The following is a 17,267-nucleotide window of genomic DNA, read 5'->3' as shown; positions in this document are numbered from 1 at the left end:
TCATTCAAAACCAGCGTAGCTAAGTGTTTAAAGTCAAACAATAAGATAATAACATGAAATTACCCAACCCAGAAGAATTTGTTAGTAAAAAAAGCAAAGAAATAATAATAATAATGGAAAAAAAACACTAAGTCTGGATTAAACAAACTAAAAAAAAAAAATCACTTTAAGATGCAAGCCTTAAATTGAAAAGTTAGCTCTAAATCTGCAAGCGGAATTTCCATACTTTAAGTTTTGATAAGTTTTGGATCTGTTCGCATCACAGCAGTTATATGCATTATTTAAACTTCGTTTGCCTTTTGTCTTCTACTCAATCAACTTTCAAAAACGAAAGGATGAGACAAATGGCTGCTTAAAAAAATAAACACCGAGTCACTGGTTTTGTGTTTTTAAAAGTTTGCACTAGATCCACAGGTGGAAATTCCATGTTTCAGATTTTGATAAGTTGGAGTTTAGTTGATAAGTTGGTTTGTATGATAGCCAGTGGTGTTCCCACAGGGTATTAGACTCCATATACGCCGTATACTCTCATACATTTTTTAGACATATAGCGTATAACCTCAAGCTTCATTAATTTTCATATTATCACATACTATGTATATGATCACATACACAAATTGTGCGTAGTGGATTACGGGAATTATACCCTCAGAAAAATTGATGGAAACATCACTGATGATCGCGAGGCTATATTTAGTTCGAATTTTTCTTGCAGTCTGTTTTTCATTTAATTAACTTTCGAATACGAAGGGGACTTTAAGCCTATAACACTAAGGTATAAGCTTTGTGATTGAAAATATAGCACTGAACACATAGGCCGAAATTGCATATTTCAATTTCTGATAAGTTGTTCGTATGATAGCAGTTTCAAGCGTATTTCTTAAACTTTGCTTGCATTTTTTCTTTTATCCAATTAACTTTCAACATCCATCTTTTACTCCTAACTTTTATGAATTTCAGGTGAACAGCAGAGAAGATGTTGGAGAATTGCTTCAGATGGAAAATTACATTGATTTAGTGATTCCAAGAGGTTCCTCTGAATTGGTCAAAAATATTCAGCAACAAAGTCATGGCATACCGGTGTTAGGTCACAGCGAAGGAGTCTGCCATGTTTACATAGATGAACACGCAGACAAAGATATGGCAAAGAAAATAAGTAATTATTGTCCTTTGTATTTTAACCTTTCAAACCGCTTTTCTTCTAAAGGCATGATTTTTTCTTTGTACAATGCGTTCTCGTTTAACCTGAAAGATCTTTATTTACGGAACCGTTAGTCCTGTATACTAACCAAAAAACTGCAAAATGCTCGAAATGAGATAAAGAGAGAAGATACTGAAAGTTCGGAACGAAAAAAAAAATGTAAAAAAATACGAAATTCAACTTTTTATATTTTACCTATGTCCTCCCATTCATACTTCGGAAAATCACAAGCATAAAAAAGACAATTCGAACACACACACACAAAAAAAAAAAAAAAAAATCAGCCTTAGTGCGACGAATATTCACCGAGACATTCAAAGTTCTTAGTGCGACGAATATTCACCGAAATATCCAAGTTCAAAGTTCCTAAGGGATCGTTGGTGGCGAAGTCGCCAAGTCGATATCCCTCAGTCACTATTAAAATATGTGCGCTTCTATCTATGTTTGTCTGTCTGTGTGTCTGTAACTCTATCTTCTCTGGACTATCAATGTCTAGACGATGTTTAGTCACGACCTAGACGATACTGGTACATCTGGGGTGCAAGGGTACCGGAGGAAGCAATTCCTTCCTGCTTCACCCCCCTAAACCTAAACAAGTCATCATGAAATCATGAAAATTCCATTAAATTCCTCAATTTGTGCTCGTTTTTTTTGCCAAATTTGGAGAAATCGGTGTTCGAATCTTCGCTGACAAAGGACGGAGGTTAGCGAGTAATGCGAGCTGGGAGGAGCTCTGATGTATGTAGTAAAATCTGAATGATATTATTATTTTTGAATTTTTGTTTGCCCACACACAGTGGAACCGTTAAACGACAGGTGTCGAGGAATATGATTTAGGCCCGCGCATTACTATAATCCATTTGCATTAGATAAAACCCTTTTTTACTTAATGCAAATTAATGATAATAATACAGTTTGGTAAACGTGACACAAACAATAAAAATTGTAAAATAGTAAAAGAGCTGGAATGCTAAGAACAAGGAATAAAATTTGAAGGGATGAAATCCTTTTTACAAATATCGTTTCAGGCCTACAGACCATTAAAAGTCATTTTGTAACTTGGAAAAGAGATAGTTTCGTAATAGAAACTGAATCTAAAGAGTCATAGCATCATTTTTTCTCATGCAACACAAAGAGTTTGCAATGCAATAAAAAATGGTCTTAAAAAAAATGTTTTATAATATGCAAAATTAGATATCGTGAGAGAAAACTAGATTTCCACCCACCTGTCTGATTCTTCGATGTTTTGCAATCATAATGAACTTAAATTTTACATTGTTTTAATTATATAGTTACTGCAACTATGGTCTTCTTTTGATTGCTGATTTGAATTCTGATTGCAGTTAAAGATTCTAAAACCGATTATCCCGCTGCATGCAATGCGATGGAATGCCTCCTCCTTCACAGATCACATTTAAGTAACAACTTCTTTGAGAATATTTGCAACGCTTTGAAGAAAGAAGGTGTAAGTTCATGCAGATTATTTTATTTCCAGTGACGGAACTATCTTTAAAGATTTTAATTTAGGTTTTTTCGTCAGGTCAATCTTTATTCGGGACCACGTCTTCACAATTCCTTGACATTTGGGCCACCACCAACTAAGTCACTGAGAACAGAGTATGGGTCATTAGACTGCTGCGTGGAAATTGTAGATGGCGTTGAAAGTGCCGTCAATCACATCAATACGTATGGTAGTGCACATACGGACGTTATTATTACTGAAGATGGTAATTTTTCTTGTTTAGCTACGTGTTTCTAGTGCTTAAATCTCTTATTAACTGACGGGATTTCTGAGTCTCGCCATTTTTCTCATTTATGGTCCTCCAATTGTAAAATGGCAGCACTATCAAATGTTTATTTTGAACAGACAGATAGGGGGGGGGGGGCGAAAGCGGCAATAAATATTTAAAAGAAATAAAAATAAAATGAATAAAAAACTGCTTTACCCTACTAACTGCTTTCTCTCCTGCCTTTATGTTTTTATCACTAGTCAAAATTTTGAGCACAATTTTCTATTTTAAAAATCAATGGTTGCGAAAAAAAGAGACACTGTTTTGCATTTCCCCTCATTGTTTGAACATGCCTATATTAGTGAAAATCTACTAAGTTGGTGTTATGTTTTATCAAACTAAGTATTTCAAGTCAGTTCCGTTGATATTCGGTAGTCTTACGAACATCAAAGATTTAATTTCAAAAATTAATTTTACGGGAAAAAAACTGAGGGAAAAAGAAAAAATGAATTTTTCACACATACACATACACAAAAAGTTCGATCGAAGAATTACAGTCAGGAGCTAAAGTATCTTCTAAATTATAGTGCACTTTTACCTTCTAATTTATAGTGCAAATTTGAAAATCATGGGACAATCTCTTACTCAACAGCATGTGGTAGTAAACACTGGTAAAACTCGGACACTGAAATAAATAAATAAATAAATAAATGAATGATTAGACTGTCTCGATACTTTAGTTTATTCTTTATTTCATTAAGAAGACATGGTGACACAACTCGACTTTGAGTTCAATACTAATTAATTAATTAATTAACTTTTGGGCTTTATAACTCCGCATGTCTCTATTATCTCTACCTCTAATCAAAAGATTAATTTATATACTAAGCCGTTCTCTGTACAATGTACTATGGTTTACATATGAGGCAGTGAGAAGCAAAGAGATGTAAGTGGCAAAATTAAAAGTTTGGAGATAACCAGCACAAACAGTAAGTGAACCTCTCCTCTGCCTTAAGCCAAGAGATAGTTCTAGTAGCCCTGTTAGGTGCTGCTGTACAGCATGATTTAGGAAAAAAAATCAATGAAAGCCTACCAAGGGCGCATATTTACACGCATTTTACTCAAAACTTGAAAATGTCCACTTACATCCCTTTGTTTCTCACTGCCTCATATGTTTCTAGGTTGTCCCATAAATTCGTAAACACTAGCTATTTAGCACACAAGAATTTTTAACATTTTGGAAAAAGTTTTGTTGTTTTTGACGTAAAATTTCATTTTTTTGCAAGTGTTTACAAACTTTTGGGACACCCCTAGCATTAAGAATAGTTTATACTAATATGAGTTTTGTATATTAGAAACAATTTCCAGTCGACTGTAATTCTACGTTTTTTATCTACGTTGCAGCAGATCATAAATGTAAATTCTTCACATTTACACCATTTAGGGATTTCGTGAATACATTTAATATTTATTATTTTGTATTATGCGCAATATAGCTCTTGTTCGTTTAGAGTTACGGATACATAGCTTATGCTCAGGGTTATTCTTAAATGCTTGAAAGTAGAAAAATATGAAAAGGCATATAAAAGGAACTTACTCTTTTTATGGCATTCTAATTGCAGATGAAGCAGCAAAGAAATTTTTGCAAAGTGTAGATAGTGCTTGCGTATTCCACAACTGCAGTAGCAGAATGTCTGACGGTTATCGTTTCGGATTGGGTAAGTAATTAAAAGAAATACTGAATCTGCATTTTACTCTCGAAATTTCACACTTAGCCTTTTAATTTCTATTTATTTGAATGTACGGAACCATTAGGCATCTAGATACAAAGTACCAACTATCTGAAAACATTAAGCAGTAAGTTACCACCCAAGCCAGGGTTAAGGACTTTACTTTATCTACCAGTTTGTTGGTACTCTCGTTTTTTTTTTTTTTTTTGTTTTTTTGTTCATCACCCCGAAGAACATTCTGTGTTAATGAGGCGCATCGAAAGCAATGTGCATATGTTTATCCATGTTTGCCAGCATAAAAACTTTTTTGGCACATAAGATTTTCTGCATCAATGGCTATGGCATCTTCCTGCTCTACGCGAAGTGAACCTAATGTAGAAAAACTCTCAGATTATTCAGTTTACAACTTACCCAAAACAAATGTCAAATAGAACTAAATAAACACATTCTAATAAATCAAAATAGTATCACGATAATTCAAGTTTTCAAAAATCAGACTAAGTGCTCCCTAATGGCAACACAGCGGACTTGTTTTATGAAGTTTCCTCAAATAAATAGTGTGCTTAACTGTAACCGGAAAAAATATCACCCGTGGCGACATCTAGTGTTAGATCAGAGAAACTTAGGGCAACGAAATTGGGCACAGGGAAAAAATATGGCTACTTTATCGTATTAGTATAGACACTTTGGAGTCTAAAGAAGAGAATTAAATCCATTTTTAATGTAAATTAAGAAATGATGTTTATGTTGGCAATGCTTCCCTTTCAGCTTATGCTTAGTAAACTCCTCAAAAAAATTACACTAAATGATTCGCAAACATACAATGTCAACGGACGAGCGGGGTGACCTTGGAGCCATACTTGGCGGCAGCATGATAGTTCGCATTGCCATCGCTAGAGAGCTTTGTTACACAGACAAATTTTGATATTTTGGCCCCTGTGTTTCTCTTGCTAATTAATGCTTTTTTTTTTTACGTAAGCGTCAACTGCCAGTAGTGTCAACTACTGGTTCTTTTACCTTAGTGGTAGTGTGTTTTTATATACTTCATTGAATCTTTATAGTTGGTTTTAAGGTATGTTTGCTAATTTGATTTGGTGAAAACTTTTTTCTCTACGTTTTACAGGTGCTGAGGTTGGCATCAGCACCACCCGGATTCATGCACGTGGACCTGTTGGGGTGGAAGGTCTGCTGACTACAAAATGGGTATTATATGGATCTGGAAATACAGTTGCCGATTTTAATGCTGGGAAAATGAAATACATACATGAATCCTTACCACTAGAATCCTGAAGGTGTTTTTTCTTACATGAAAAATTTGATTTATAGAGGCTTTCTAACCGCTCCTTTCATGTGAAACGTACCGTTATATATATTTGCAAAAGAGCTGCAATATCAACTCTTGGCGCCATAATGGCCGTTGCGTTTTTATGAAGCTCCTTATATTGTTTGCGCATTTGTCTCCGGTCACTGCGCAAACATTTCCGCAAGCAAAACACCTGCTGCTAAGAGATTTTCCTTGCTCAGAGCAAGTTTTTAGCGAAGAAAAGTTTGTATTTTCTGGTACAGACTACAGACTTTAGTACTGTAACATGAAAACGTGGAACTGAAGCGATTTGTTTATTGACAATAGCAATGGACAATAGGGAAATTTTTACATTTATTTGAAATGTTCTTTTTAAAATAACGCTTAAAGAACTTGATCATCATTTAAAAACATAAGAGGAATTTTAAAGGAGCGTTCAGGTAATTAAGGCTTTTTATGCAAATACTTATAGTTCTTCTGAAGAACTTCTTTACTTCATTTGCTATTGTAAAAACTAAAAGCTTCCTGAATTCAATTTACTATCAATGCAAATGCTTAATAAATGTTTCGTCAAACTTCAAGCAGTTAATGTTTTCTTTCGAGCTATTTTCATTTGATTCACTTAGTATTTTCATTTTGTTTTGTTTTTACCTGCTCATTCATTTTGTTCACCCACGAACATTTTCAATTCCTCCTACAAACATTTTGTAGATGAATTGTTATAAGTTAAGGGGACACTTTAAATGTGCATTTGAACATTTCCATTCATTGCAGAAATAATGCTTGAAATTTAATTTTTTATTGCTCTATTAAGAAAGTCATTTTGACATGGTTATCAAAAATAACACAGTACCTCATGTTATTTGTTTTTAAAAGAAAGATTCTGGTCCTTCAAAAATTTATTTAAATGTATTCAACTTACTAGATTATTTTAGTTTTCTTCCCTAAAACCACTGTTCAAATTTAGTACTTATTTTCGTGGTGTATTGCTTTTGTTATATGCTACCCAGTAAGTAAAATGTCTTTCCTCCGTATTGCATTAAGGTTGACATATCAGTAAAAATCATCTTGCCTTAATGCTCCCTCAGTATAGTTATGTTACTCCTTTTATGTTGTCAGCAAGCTGCCACAATATTGTCTGACAAGGTGTATGCAGCATGATATTAGGAAAATATCAAGGTAAGCTGCGTTAGTAATGCTGCACACATTTTTTTATAACAGAAAAATATCAAGATGTTGTCATGACAGCATGATTCCAGTCTCTAGGCAAGATGTGCTTGCTTTTGACGTCATTTAGGAACGAAAAACATTTTTTTCAGCCATTTCTATCATTGATCGCACATATGGCTTGTCTAGTACTGCCAATAAAGAAATACAGTTATGAGTCTTTTATAAATAATTCCTAAAACAACAATATTCCACATTAATAACTAAGCAATTGATTCTTAGCGAAGCCTATAAATTGCATCGCCACGTGCTACATGCGGAGCTCCTCGGCCGACTGTATAGAAGAAGGAAGAAAAATAGTATTTGTACAAAAGCTTCGTTGCAGATAACTGTTGCCCATGCTATAGATGTGTTGCATGATGGACATTTGAACTTTTGATTCTATAAATGAAGAATGTTTAAATAATATAAATCAAAAACAAATTAGGTGTAAAAAGGAGGCTCATTACAATAAACATTTCCCGATACATTTTTGTTGAATTTGTGAACTAGATTATCTTTCTAGATTTACCTTAAGAGACGTTTTACTCAACTTATCGTCGATTGTTTTACGACATAGCAACCAGCGAATATTATAATGTATTTATAAATACTAGAAACGAGGTTGGATCCAAATTTGTCTTGGAACCAAAATGTTGGATAAGTCAACCTGTCCTTTTAAAGGGGTTCTAACCTGTTCTATTGTGTACTAGTTACCCTGACGGCGACAGAATGAAATCAGTAAAATCTTGACGGCGTCAGCATAGATGCAATGCTGATAATGTAAGGAATTATCAATATTGATATTTTAAGATGAATACAATGTTGCATAGGTGTTGTTATTGTAATAATGTTTTTTAATCTTTATGGAATCTTTATGCAATATGAAACACGCTCATATTGACGCCAAGATAATAAGTATCATATCAAGATCTATATAACACATCACTTTCTAGTAACGAAAGTTTTAAAGTTTTTATTCTGTGCAGGGTTAATCAGTAATGCTTTTGTGTCTCTGAATGCCACATAAGCTTAATTCAAAGCTTGTGAACTTAGTGAATACAAAGATAAGAAAACGTGAATTGGTGTGAAATGTGATAAAATGATTTCAACATTTTTCTGAACTCTGTTCTGTATTAAATAGGCAAACATTTTACCGGTATAATTGGATTAACTTTTTGATTTGGTACTTTCATTAACACGTATTTTTTCAACGAGTATTTATCAGTTCTCAGAATTCTTTCTACAAAAACTCTTGTTGTATGATTCAAACTTTAACGCGCGATCCAAATGACACCCCCTCCCTTTTTTTTATTATCAGTGTGCCATTTATATATATATATTTTCCAGGGGTTATGTCAGTAATGCAGGCGTTACGAAGGACATGAAATAGACTCGTTTACAGGTGATTAGTTCAATATGAATTTTACAAGCCGGGTAATTCAATGCCAACTGGAAAAATAGCTCCCACTTGACCCCCCCCCCCCCCCTCATGAATGAAATTTTCGCCGAAGGAAAAAATGGTTGCGGAGCAAGAAGTGAAATGCTTACGACCAAACGGCACGACCTTGAGGGTCACAGATTTGGACGAAATTCTAGATATAGGTCTCTTCTCACTAGATATGAGCCCAGGTAAGCGGTTTGACTGCATAGGTCTTAGTTTGACTGCAAAGAGGGTCCAAAGTTGCTAGTTTGGCCCCGGAAATGCTATGGCCATTTGAATTTCAGACGTCGGCACAGTGTTCTTCCTCCCAGCACATTGACCTTTTTTGTTAGCACAATGAGTGGATGGGAAAACACCTATTTGGGCATTATTAAAGCAACTTTAAAAGTCGAAACAATCTTTTTTTTTTTAAATGTGCCATGTGCAATAAATCAGAGCTTTTTCTCTTGTCCCATTTTTTTCTTGTCATTCTTGATTATTGATAACAGACGATAAATATCCAGTTAAAGTAAATGTTTTTTATTAGCAATAAATACGTTTTACTCGAAGATGATTACCATAAAACGAAAATATAATTAGTTTCATTTGCAAACGATAAAATATCCTGTAACTATGTTATTTTGGTATTCAAGTTATTGAAATTAAAAGAAGCATCCAATTTAAATTTGAGACCCATTTATTAAAAATTAGTATTCAACGTAATTGATTCAAAGGCATACAAATGGCTCATACTGCAGTACAATAGCAGACAAATAGATAAAAATGGTAGCTCTAAAGGAAACTTAGTTGCATTTCTAGGTTCAAGTTATCAATTTTGGACCCCCGTAGCAGCCGAACGAGGGCCTATGCAGTCAAACCGCTTTAGGTTCATACCTAGTGGGAATTGACCTATATCTAGAATTTTGTCCAAATCCATGACACTCAAGATCGTACCGTTTAGTAGTTAGTTTATTCGATGAATAGTAGGCTGATTAGACATTTTAAGAAAAGGATTAATATAAGAAAATAATGAATGAAATCTATAGTAGTTGTTTTTTTAATGAATTTTTTCATCACTGTGTGACGTACGCTCAGAGAGCACAAAACCTCAACTGTACCCCGACCCTTGATGTCCTTTCGGCTCAGCAGTAAAAACACTGGGTTACCATTACAAAGGTTCGTAGGTCAAGTCGAACCCCGTCTCTGACACATTGCTCATTCTGCTATCCACATCCGTTCGCCACTTGCGTAAGACTTTATAAATACCACATATACTAAGGTGGTCCTTAGCTATAGGGCATTTTTTGAAAGTCAAAATTTCATTGCTCCCAGCCTCTTATCTTGTTCCAATGGACAAAAGAACAGCCTGTGCAAAATTTCCCTTCAATCGGACAATTTCTAAGGGTGCCTCAAATGCATTGAAGTTCAGTCAGTCCTAAAAATCTAATAAATTTTTTTAAAAAATTGCATTTTTCTTTAATATCATAACAATTTTTAGATAATAAATACATTTTATTAGAACTAATAATTTCTATTGAATAAAACATAGTAAAATAAACCAATGTTGAACATTATTTTTTCATAAGTTAGGATTTAGTGTCAGTACGGCAGTTTTTACGGTCTTCAGCAACGATGTGTGAAACAAAGTTTTTTTCACTCACTTTCATCTTCTGTGGGAATATTATTGTGTTCTTGAATTAATATTACACCTCTTTCTGCAGCGTCATTCGCAAAAATTGTTTTGTCAAGTTTTTTTGTTCCTCTTATAACATACAAATTCATCCTTCCAAGTTGAAGCCTTTGTTAAGGAAATCGGAACTGATAGAAAATCGGGTAAAGAAATATTTTGTAACAGGTATTACAAAATATTTATCAGCTTCCAGTATAATTTGAGTCATAATTCTTTTAACAGTGTTTGGAATAATATCATCTAATAAGGAAAGCCATAGTTTTGTGAGCCTAATTTAAGCTATGGTTTGAAATTTTTTTGAGAGTAACTTTACTGATTTCTGGATCAATATTCTGATAATTGAACAGTCGACGCATGAATAGAAAATCCGGATAGGGATATCCTCTCCCTTTTAGATAACTAAAACTGACCCTAAAGTAGTTAAATCTTGCGTACATAAAGAGCCTTTGCCTAGCACTCGATGATCATCACGCTGTTGTTTCTGAATAGAAATGTGTTGTTCAAGATATCCGAGCATGGTTAAGAATATATCATCAAATACTTCCATCGGTACCAGATATACTGTTTTTTTTTTTGTCAAATTTTGTCCTTGTTCTCTGTCACTGTCATCAAAACCACCGTAGAAGCTAAATCATAAGCTGTTGATGAGACATATTGTTATTCCGTTTCTTCATAAGTTCTTCGAACAACTCCTTTTTTTTTCTCTTCTCTTTTTGTGCTAGTTTTTTGTCAGCACCAACCATGGAGCACGGGCTTCTCTTTTTGCACTAAAGAATTCAGAATTTCCTATCCTTTTCCTTTTTGATCTCTTTCAAAGCATCTGCATACGCAATGTCAGAGAAATGATTCAAAATTTCAAGTCTCTCCCCTCAAAAAGATCTGTTCTTCTGCTTTTTTAAACCTGAAATTCTTGAAAAGAAAAAAAAAATCTGTAATTGTGTCGTACATCATAGAGTAGACTTATTAATCAATTCAGTACTCGTTCTTCTAGTAGGAATTCGTGATTTTTTTCATTATTTTTTTTATCAGAAAACGGAAATCCTTGAAACAATAATGCTGTACTTCTTGATTTTTTTTTGTCATTGTAAAAAAGAAAGAAAAAAAAACGCTTAAAACTTGCCTATTTGATGGTATTTTCGCTCCAACAATTTCATTGGAAATGTAATCGAGAACATCAATTTAAAAATATCTTCAAAACTTGCGGGAACAGCTACCGGTAAGCGCTGGTGCTATGTTAAAAGCCTAGTTGGATCGTCACAATAGTCAGGCAAAAGTTACCAGAAGCACAAACCACTCTTTTAGCGATAAAAGACAATGCTGTACTTGGTTAGAAAATAAGTAAACGACACACATTTTGTGAAAATAGAGTTACCGCAAAGTTTAAATTAATGTTAAAAGATTATGTTATACTTACTTAGAAACTAAATAAACCATACACATTTCATACAAATAGAGTTACAAATTTAGTTTATCTAATCACTTGAAAAAAATGCATGGATTTATTTTGTAATATCAGTAATACTTTACCTTTCATAATCCTTTCATAAGTGCAATAAAAGTAAATCGTTAGTTAACGTTATAGAAAACACTCTATGCTAACAAAGTTAATAAAACTCAAACTACATTATGTTTCTAATTAGTTTTAAATGCACTCATAAATTTATGTTGTCTTACGAAAATAACTCGACTAAAAACTAACAGTGAAGCTATTGGGAGATCGTTGTAGAAATGATTGCAAAAACGTCATGAGTCGCGATAGTCGTCATGGCGAAAAAGCTTCACCGCCTGAAAAGGAACCATATGAAAAGCAGGAAAGCTATACAAAGTCACAGGAAAAGCAGAACAGGAAATAAGGCCATCAAAAATCCAGATCTGCTAAAAATTTGTTTAACTTGAAAAAAGATGAAAAAAATGTCTTATCGGTGAAAATTCTATTATCTCATGCTATTTGAGGCTCCCTTTAAACTTTTCCGATTGAGCTAATATTTTACACACATCATTTTTTTGTCCATTGAAACAAAATAGGGGGGGGGGGGTGGGAGCTAACTTTTTACAAAGTTGAAAAATAAGGGACACCCCAATATATATTTAGTAATACGGTTTAAAATGTAATTTTCCTCCAAACATTTGTATAAAAATTTATTGAGTGATTAATATGATGTTACATAAAAGCTGTTACGAAGTAGGCTCTGTTTTCTCTTCTGTCGGTGGTAAATGGGTGGATTTAACATCAGATGTACTTGATCTTCTTGAACCAATATTTGCTTGACCAGTTTTTTTAGGAAGACTGCTTAAGCTGAGACTCCTTGAACACTGTTGAGGACTGAATTTCGGTGGGCACTCTGTATGTTGCTTTCGCTAAAAAAAAATATTGTTTTAAAAAACAGTATTTATTTAACTTACCTGTAATATATTTATCCGGAACCTTTCATAACACCTGCTCATACACCCCTTTCCTTAAATATGTGGTTGCAAGTTAGTGTAATTACTGGTTCGGATTACAGTTCGGATTTCAGCAGTTTCGAATCAACTTCCATTTCAATTTTCACTTTTGTATAAACGATCTTTATTTATCTCTTTATTTGAGGAGAAATAGCTTTAAAAAAATCATTTTACTTTCTCTTTTTTTACCCTGGTTTGGTTCCCCATGTGCTTTCCTTCAAGTTACGTCAATGCTTGGTAAAACGAAGTAATATAAGAGCAGTATAACCAGGGGTTGTCTATCCCCCAAAACAGCATTAGTACACCACCCCTAAATACCCAAATACCACGAAGACCCTGCCAAGAATGAGAGATTCTGACATAACTGGAGATAAAGAAGTAAATTTTTTTATAGATATGTAAACTCAATTTGACAATAATTAGCGCCATATACCACAATGTTGAAAGGCTTCTGCAACAACAGTAAGCAACGTAATTTAAATAATTATATTCTCAAACAGATATTTATGAAATTCGCAAAACACATAACGATAGAAAGTATGTGAAATCCCAGGAAATTTGATGATATAAAAAAACTCAAAAGAGAAATAAAGTTCATTCAGATTCAGTTCTCATAAATGTAGGCTATGGCTGACTACAAACAATACACTTTTAAAACTACAGGTTGCATTCGGCACCTTTCAAGGGTGAAACGCGTGTTCAGCAGCGGCACCTAATACGAAGCCGAAATGGCACCTCTAACTAGGATGAAAAACAGGCACCTTTTAAAAAATAGGCAGTCGGGGTGAAAAGAAGAAACCTTCAGAGAGAGAAATGACACCTTACTGTAGATCCTCCTCTCCCTCCCCCGTATTGTGTGCGTTTTTGAATACAGCTGTTTTTTTTTTTTTCTGAATAGTTTTGTTTTGATTCATGATATTTTGTGTTTTGGACATTTTCCCGCATTGAATTCAGTACTGGAAATGATTAAAACTTGTCATTACAGCATTTGATCATATTTCAGAGTTTTCAACATAGTTAAGAAGTGCTCATAGTTTTAATTCATCTGATCGTGCTCTAACTCAATGTTTCTCAACCTCTTTTGACCCACGGGCCGTTAAAAGCAAATGAAAAACTTTGCGGACCAGTGAAATCTTTATCCTTTTCTTAAAAATTCATGAAATAAATAATAATAATAATAATAACTCTGGGGCCGTTAAAAACTTGTGGAAAAATTCTGCGTACTGATAAGTTTTTTTTTTACAAAGAAATATTAAAAATAAAGAAAACAATAAATATCTACTCCTTTACTTGGTATCAAAGAGCTGTCACAAATATATTATAGTTTAAAGACGAGCAATTATTTAAATAATGTGAGAAATTATACATTTACTACAACGTGACCCGTACCGAAAATGAAGTATAGAGGTACTTATGAATTATTTACATGAAGAGCCAAAAATATTCTGGGATATTACAGTTAACGGAAAAACAAAATCGTTTCATAAACGTTAATCAAGAGTAACAAAATAAAATGCACATGAAGTTTTTCGTCCGTTTAAAAACCAAAAGAAATTTCTAACGCTATCGAGACATTAACCGCTAACAGGAAATGATTTAAACACTTGAATGAAAGAGCAAAACAGCTAGACGGAGAGATATTTTTTTTTTCCGCTTGCTCTTAGACGAAGCACAAGAATAATTTTTATTCAGGTTTTCACTAGTTGATTATTAATAATCTTAATGTCGGGTTGCTTATCGAGTACTCAAAAAAACAATGATAGATATTTTTAGTAGCGTTTTGAATGATGGAAATTTCCTGACAGTAACGGTTAACTGAAACTAAACAACAGTAATGGAAACTGAAAAGCAGTAAATATACTTTTAAGCACTTGTAACTATGTTTGAAAGCCCTAAAAGCTACAAAGTGATCAAAAGCTGTATTTACTTGTCATTTTGGACGTTAATCTTAGAAAAGTTGAGTTTTAATCCAAAAGTGTACTTTATTCAATGTGAAAGTCACATAACCCTATTGGAAAAAAAAAATGATACCGGAAAAAAATATACCGGCTTATGAAACACCGGAACCGGTATCATACTTCCGGTATGTCAGTATTTATACCGGAACCGCTGTTCCATAAGCCGGTATAATTCAGATCCCGGTATCCCATACCGGAACCGGTGTTCCATAAGCCGGTATAATTCAGATCCCGGTATCCCATACCGGAACCGGTGTTCCATAAGCCGGTATAATTCAGATCCCGGTATCCCACACCGAAACCGGTGTTCCATAAGCGGGTATAATTCAGATCCCGGTATCCCATACCGGAACCGGTATTCCATACCAGAACCGGTGTTCCATAAGCCGGTATAATTCAGATCCCGGTATCCCATACCGGAATCGGTATTCCAATAATACCGGTTTTCCATACCGGAACCGGTGCTCCATACCAGAACTGGTATTCCATGCCGAAACCAGTACTCCATACCAGAACCGGTATTCCATACTGGAACCGGTGTTCCATAAACCGGTATACTTCATATCCCGGTATTCCATACCGGGACCAGGGCTCAATACCGGAACCGGTGTTCCATAAACCGGTATACTTCATATCCTGGTATCCCATACCAGGACCGGGGCTCAATGCCAGAACCGGTGTTCCATTAGCCAGTATACTTCAGATCCCAGTAGTCCATACCGGAACCTGTGTTCCGGTATACTTCAGATCTCGGTAGTTCCTACTGGAGCCGGTGTTTCATAAGCTGGTACTTCAGATCCCGGCACTCCATTTCCGAACGGTTGTTCTATTTTGGAATTTATTTGGTTCTTCAAATCCCGGTAGTTTTAGCCAGAGTTGTTGTTCCAACTTCAGTTGTATACCGATATTTCTTTCTGGTACTGGTACAGCACATTTCGTTACTTCCTATCGCGGTAGTATATTCTGGTGATTCTCCAGAATGGTCTGTACTGACTAATGATGCGGGAATAGACACTGGTGCAGTCCATTTTGATGTTAAAGTGTACTGGTTTTGCATAAGCTGGTACGGTGCACGGTGCCAGTAGCATACTGAAGTCACTAGAATACCAGCATTGCATTAGGTATATTTACGAAGCACAATATTTTAATGTAACATAATTAAATCAACTAAAAATGTGACTTATCAATATCCAAAACTTAAAAGAAGGGATGCAAAATTACAATATTAATCAAAGCTATATGTAGTGCATTATCGAGTAAATGATTAAAAAGTAAATATATTTAGTCAGAACAAAAATGTTTAATTGCAATATATTGTTATGAGTCCAGCCACTTCAAGAAATTCTTTAAATGACAATAGTTCTTGAGAAAATAGAGAAGATTTATTTATGACAAGAAATATCGTTAGCAACTGCTAAATTAACCATAGCAATTAGGCAAATTCCATTAACACCGTAAACTCAATGGTCACACACGTATTTACATCACAATACGCAAAAACAAAGCATAAATCTGAGCATGATACGCAAAATCTGAGCATGTTTGGCACCTCCGTTTTGTGCACTGTATAAACAGCACACTCTGTACAGCTAAATTGTACAATACTTTTCATATGCAATCACAATGCTCAGACTTAGTGCACTTTTTTACATAATGTTTTCATTGTGTAGAGACTACTTTTTGTCCGCAATATTTAAAATGAAAAAAAAAAGAAACTGAAAATTAAAATTTCTTAATTTTAGCATGTTTATTAACAAACAATTTATTTAGGAGAACATATCATAAGTATTGTTCAGTTTTTGATGAAATATAAGAAATTCTAAAATAAAGCCTGTCGTGGAGTGGAAATCATCTTTGTTACCAAAAATCTGTTTATTACTCCTGAAATTCAGCAGCAGTTTTACAACAAATTTTATGATAAGTTTTTTTAAAAAAATTAAATATTTTCACAATTTAAACTTTTTTTTATTTGTTCTTCATCACAGACAGTGGACATAAAAAACGAATTTTGAACTTCAGTGGTATTTCTTAACTCTTTATGGCATTAAAAAAATACTTCAAAGATTTTAAATAAATATATTTAACTTTTTTCTTTAACTGGTCAATAAATAACTCAAATTGTCTTGACTAAGCCCTGTCACGTCTGATTTTCTCAATATTTCTAGTTTGTACAGAGGAAACTACTCTAGCTAAAAGGCTCTTTCATTTGAATTATTTTCTGCAAACCAACACATCACAAATCTCGAATAAACAAGGTATATTTTTTAAAAGATAACAGGCATTACAAACGGTCAGACAGAAAAGAGAATAGGATGTACAGTATTTTCATTATCTTATGAAAAAGTTTAATATTTCTTACTCTGTACACAGAAATAGAAAATAATTTGTGGGTCCGAAAGTCATGCAATAAGTCCCTTGCTAGCACTTACCTTGGGTGGAGGGTATTGGAGACCCTCTCTCTCCTTCAGCAGCATATTGTAATTGTAGGGATATCAGCAACTCACTTGACGTGGCCTGACAAAGTAATTAAATTGATAGATGCTGGCATCTTTTGGGGCTAAGTGTAAAGACCCATAACAGAATG

The 17,267-nt window shown here is 34.1% G+C and overlaps 1 protein-coding gene across 2 annotated transcripts in view; it reads left to right on the top strand.

Moving 5' to 3' along the window:
* Positions 1 to 6,536, top strand: part of LOC129218090 (delta-1-pyrroline-5-carboxylate synthase-like) — a 57,748-nt gene extending 51,212 nt beyond the window's left edge. The window contains exons 10-14 of one of the 2 annotated variants that reach the window (XM_054852284.1): positions 961 to 1,156; positions 2,545 to 2,666; positions 2,742 to 2,928; positions 4,554 to 4,649; positions 5,785 to 6,536. In XM_054852284.1, the coding sequence (XP_054708259.1) occupies positions 961 to 1,156; positions 2,545 to 2,666; positions 2,742 to 2,928; positions 4,554 to 4,649; positions 5,785 to 5,951 (768 nt within the window). In that variant the 3' untranslated portion in view covers positions 5,952 to 6,536. The remainder of the gene's footprint in view (positions 1 to 960; positions 1,157 to 2,544; positions 2,667 to 2,741; positions 2,929 to 4,553; positions 4,650 to 5,784) is intronic. The other variant, XM_054852285.1, reaches the window with a different exon arrangement.
* Positions 6,537 to 17,267: the final 10,731 nt, after the last annotated feature.

This window comes from Uloborus diversus, chromosome 3, assembly GCF_026930045.1.
Source record: "Uloborus diversus isolate 005 chromosome 3, Udiv.v.3.1, whole genome shotgun sequence".
Classification (NCBI taxonomy): Eukaryota; Metazoa; Arthropoda; class Arachnida; order Araneae; family Uloboridae; genus Uloborus; species Uloborus diversus.
Note: the sequence above shows the minus strand (reverse complement) of the source record. Positions and strands in the feature narration are given on the sequence as shown.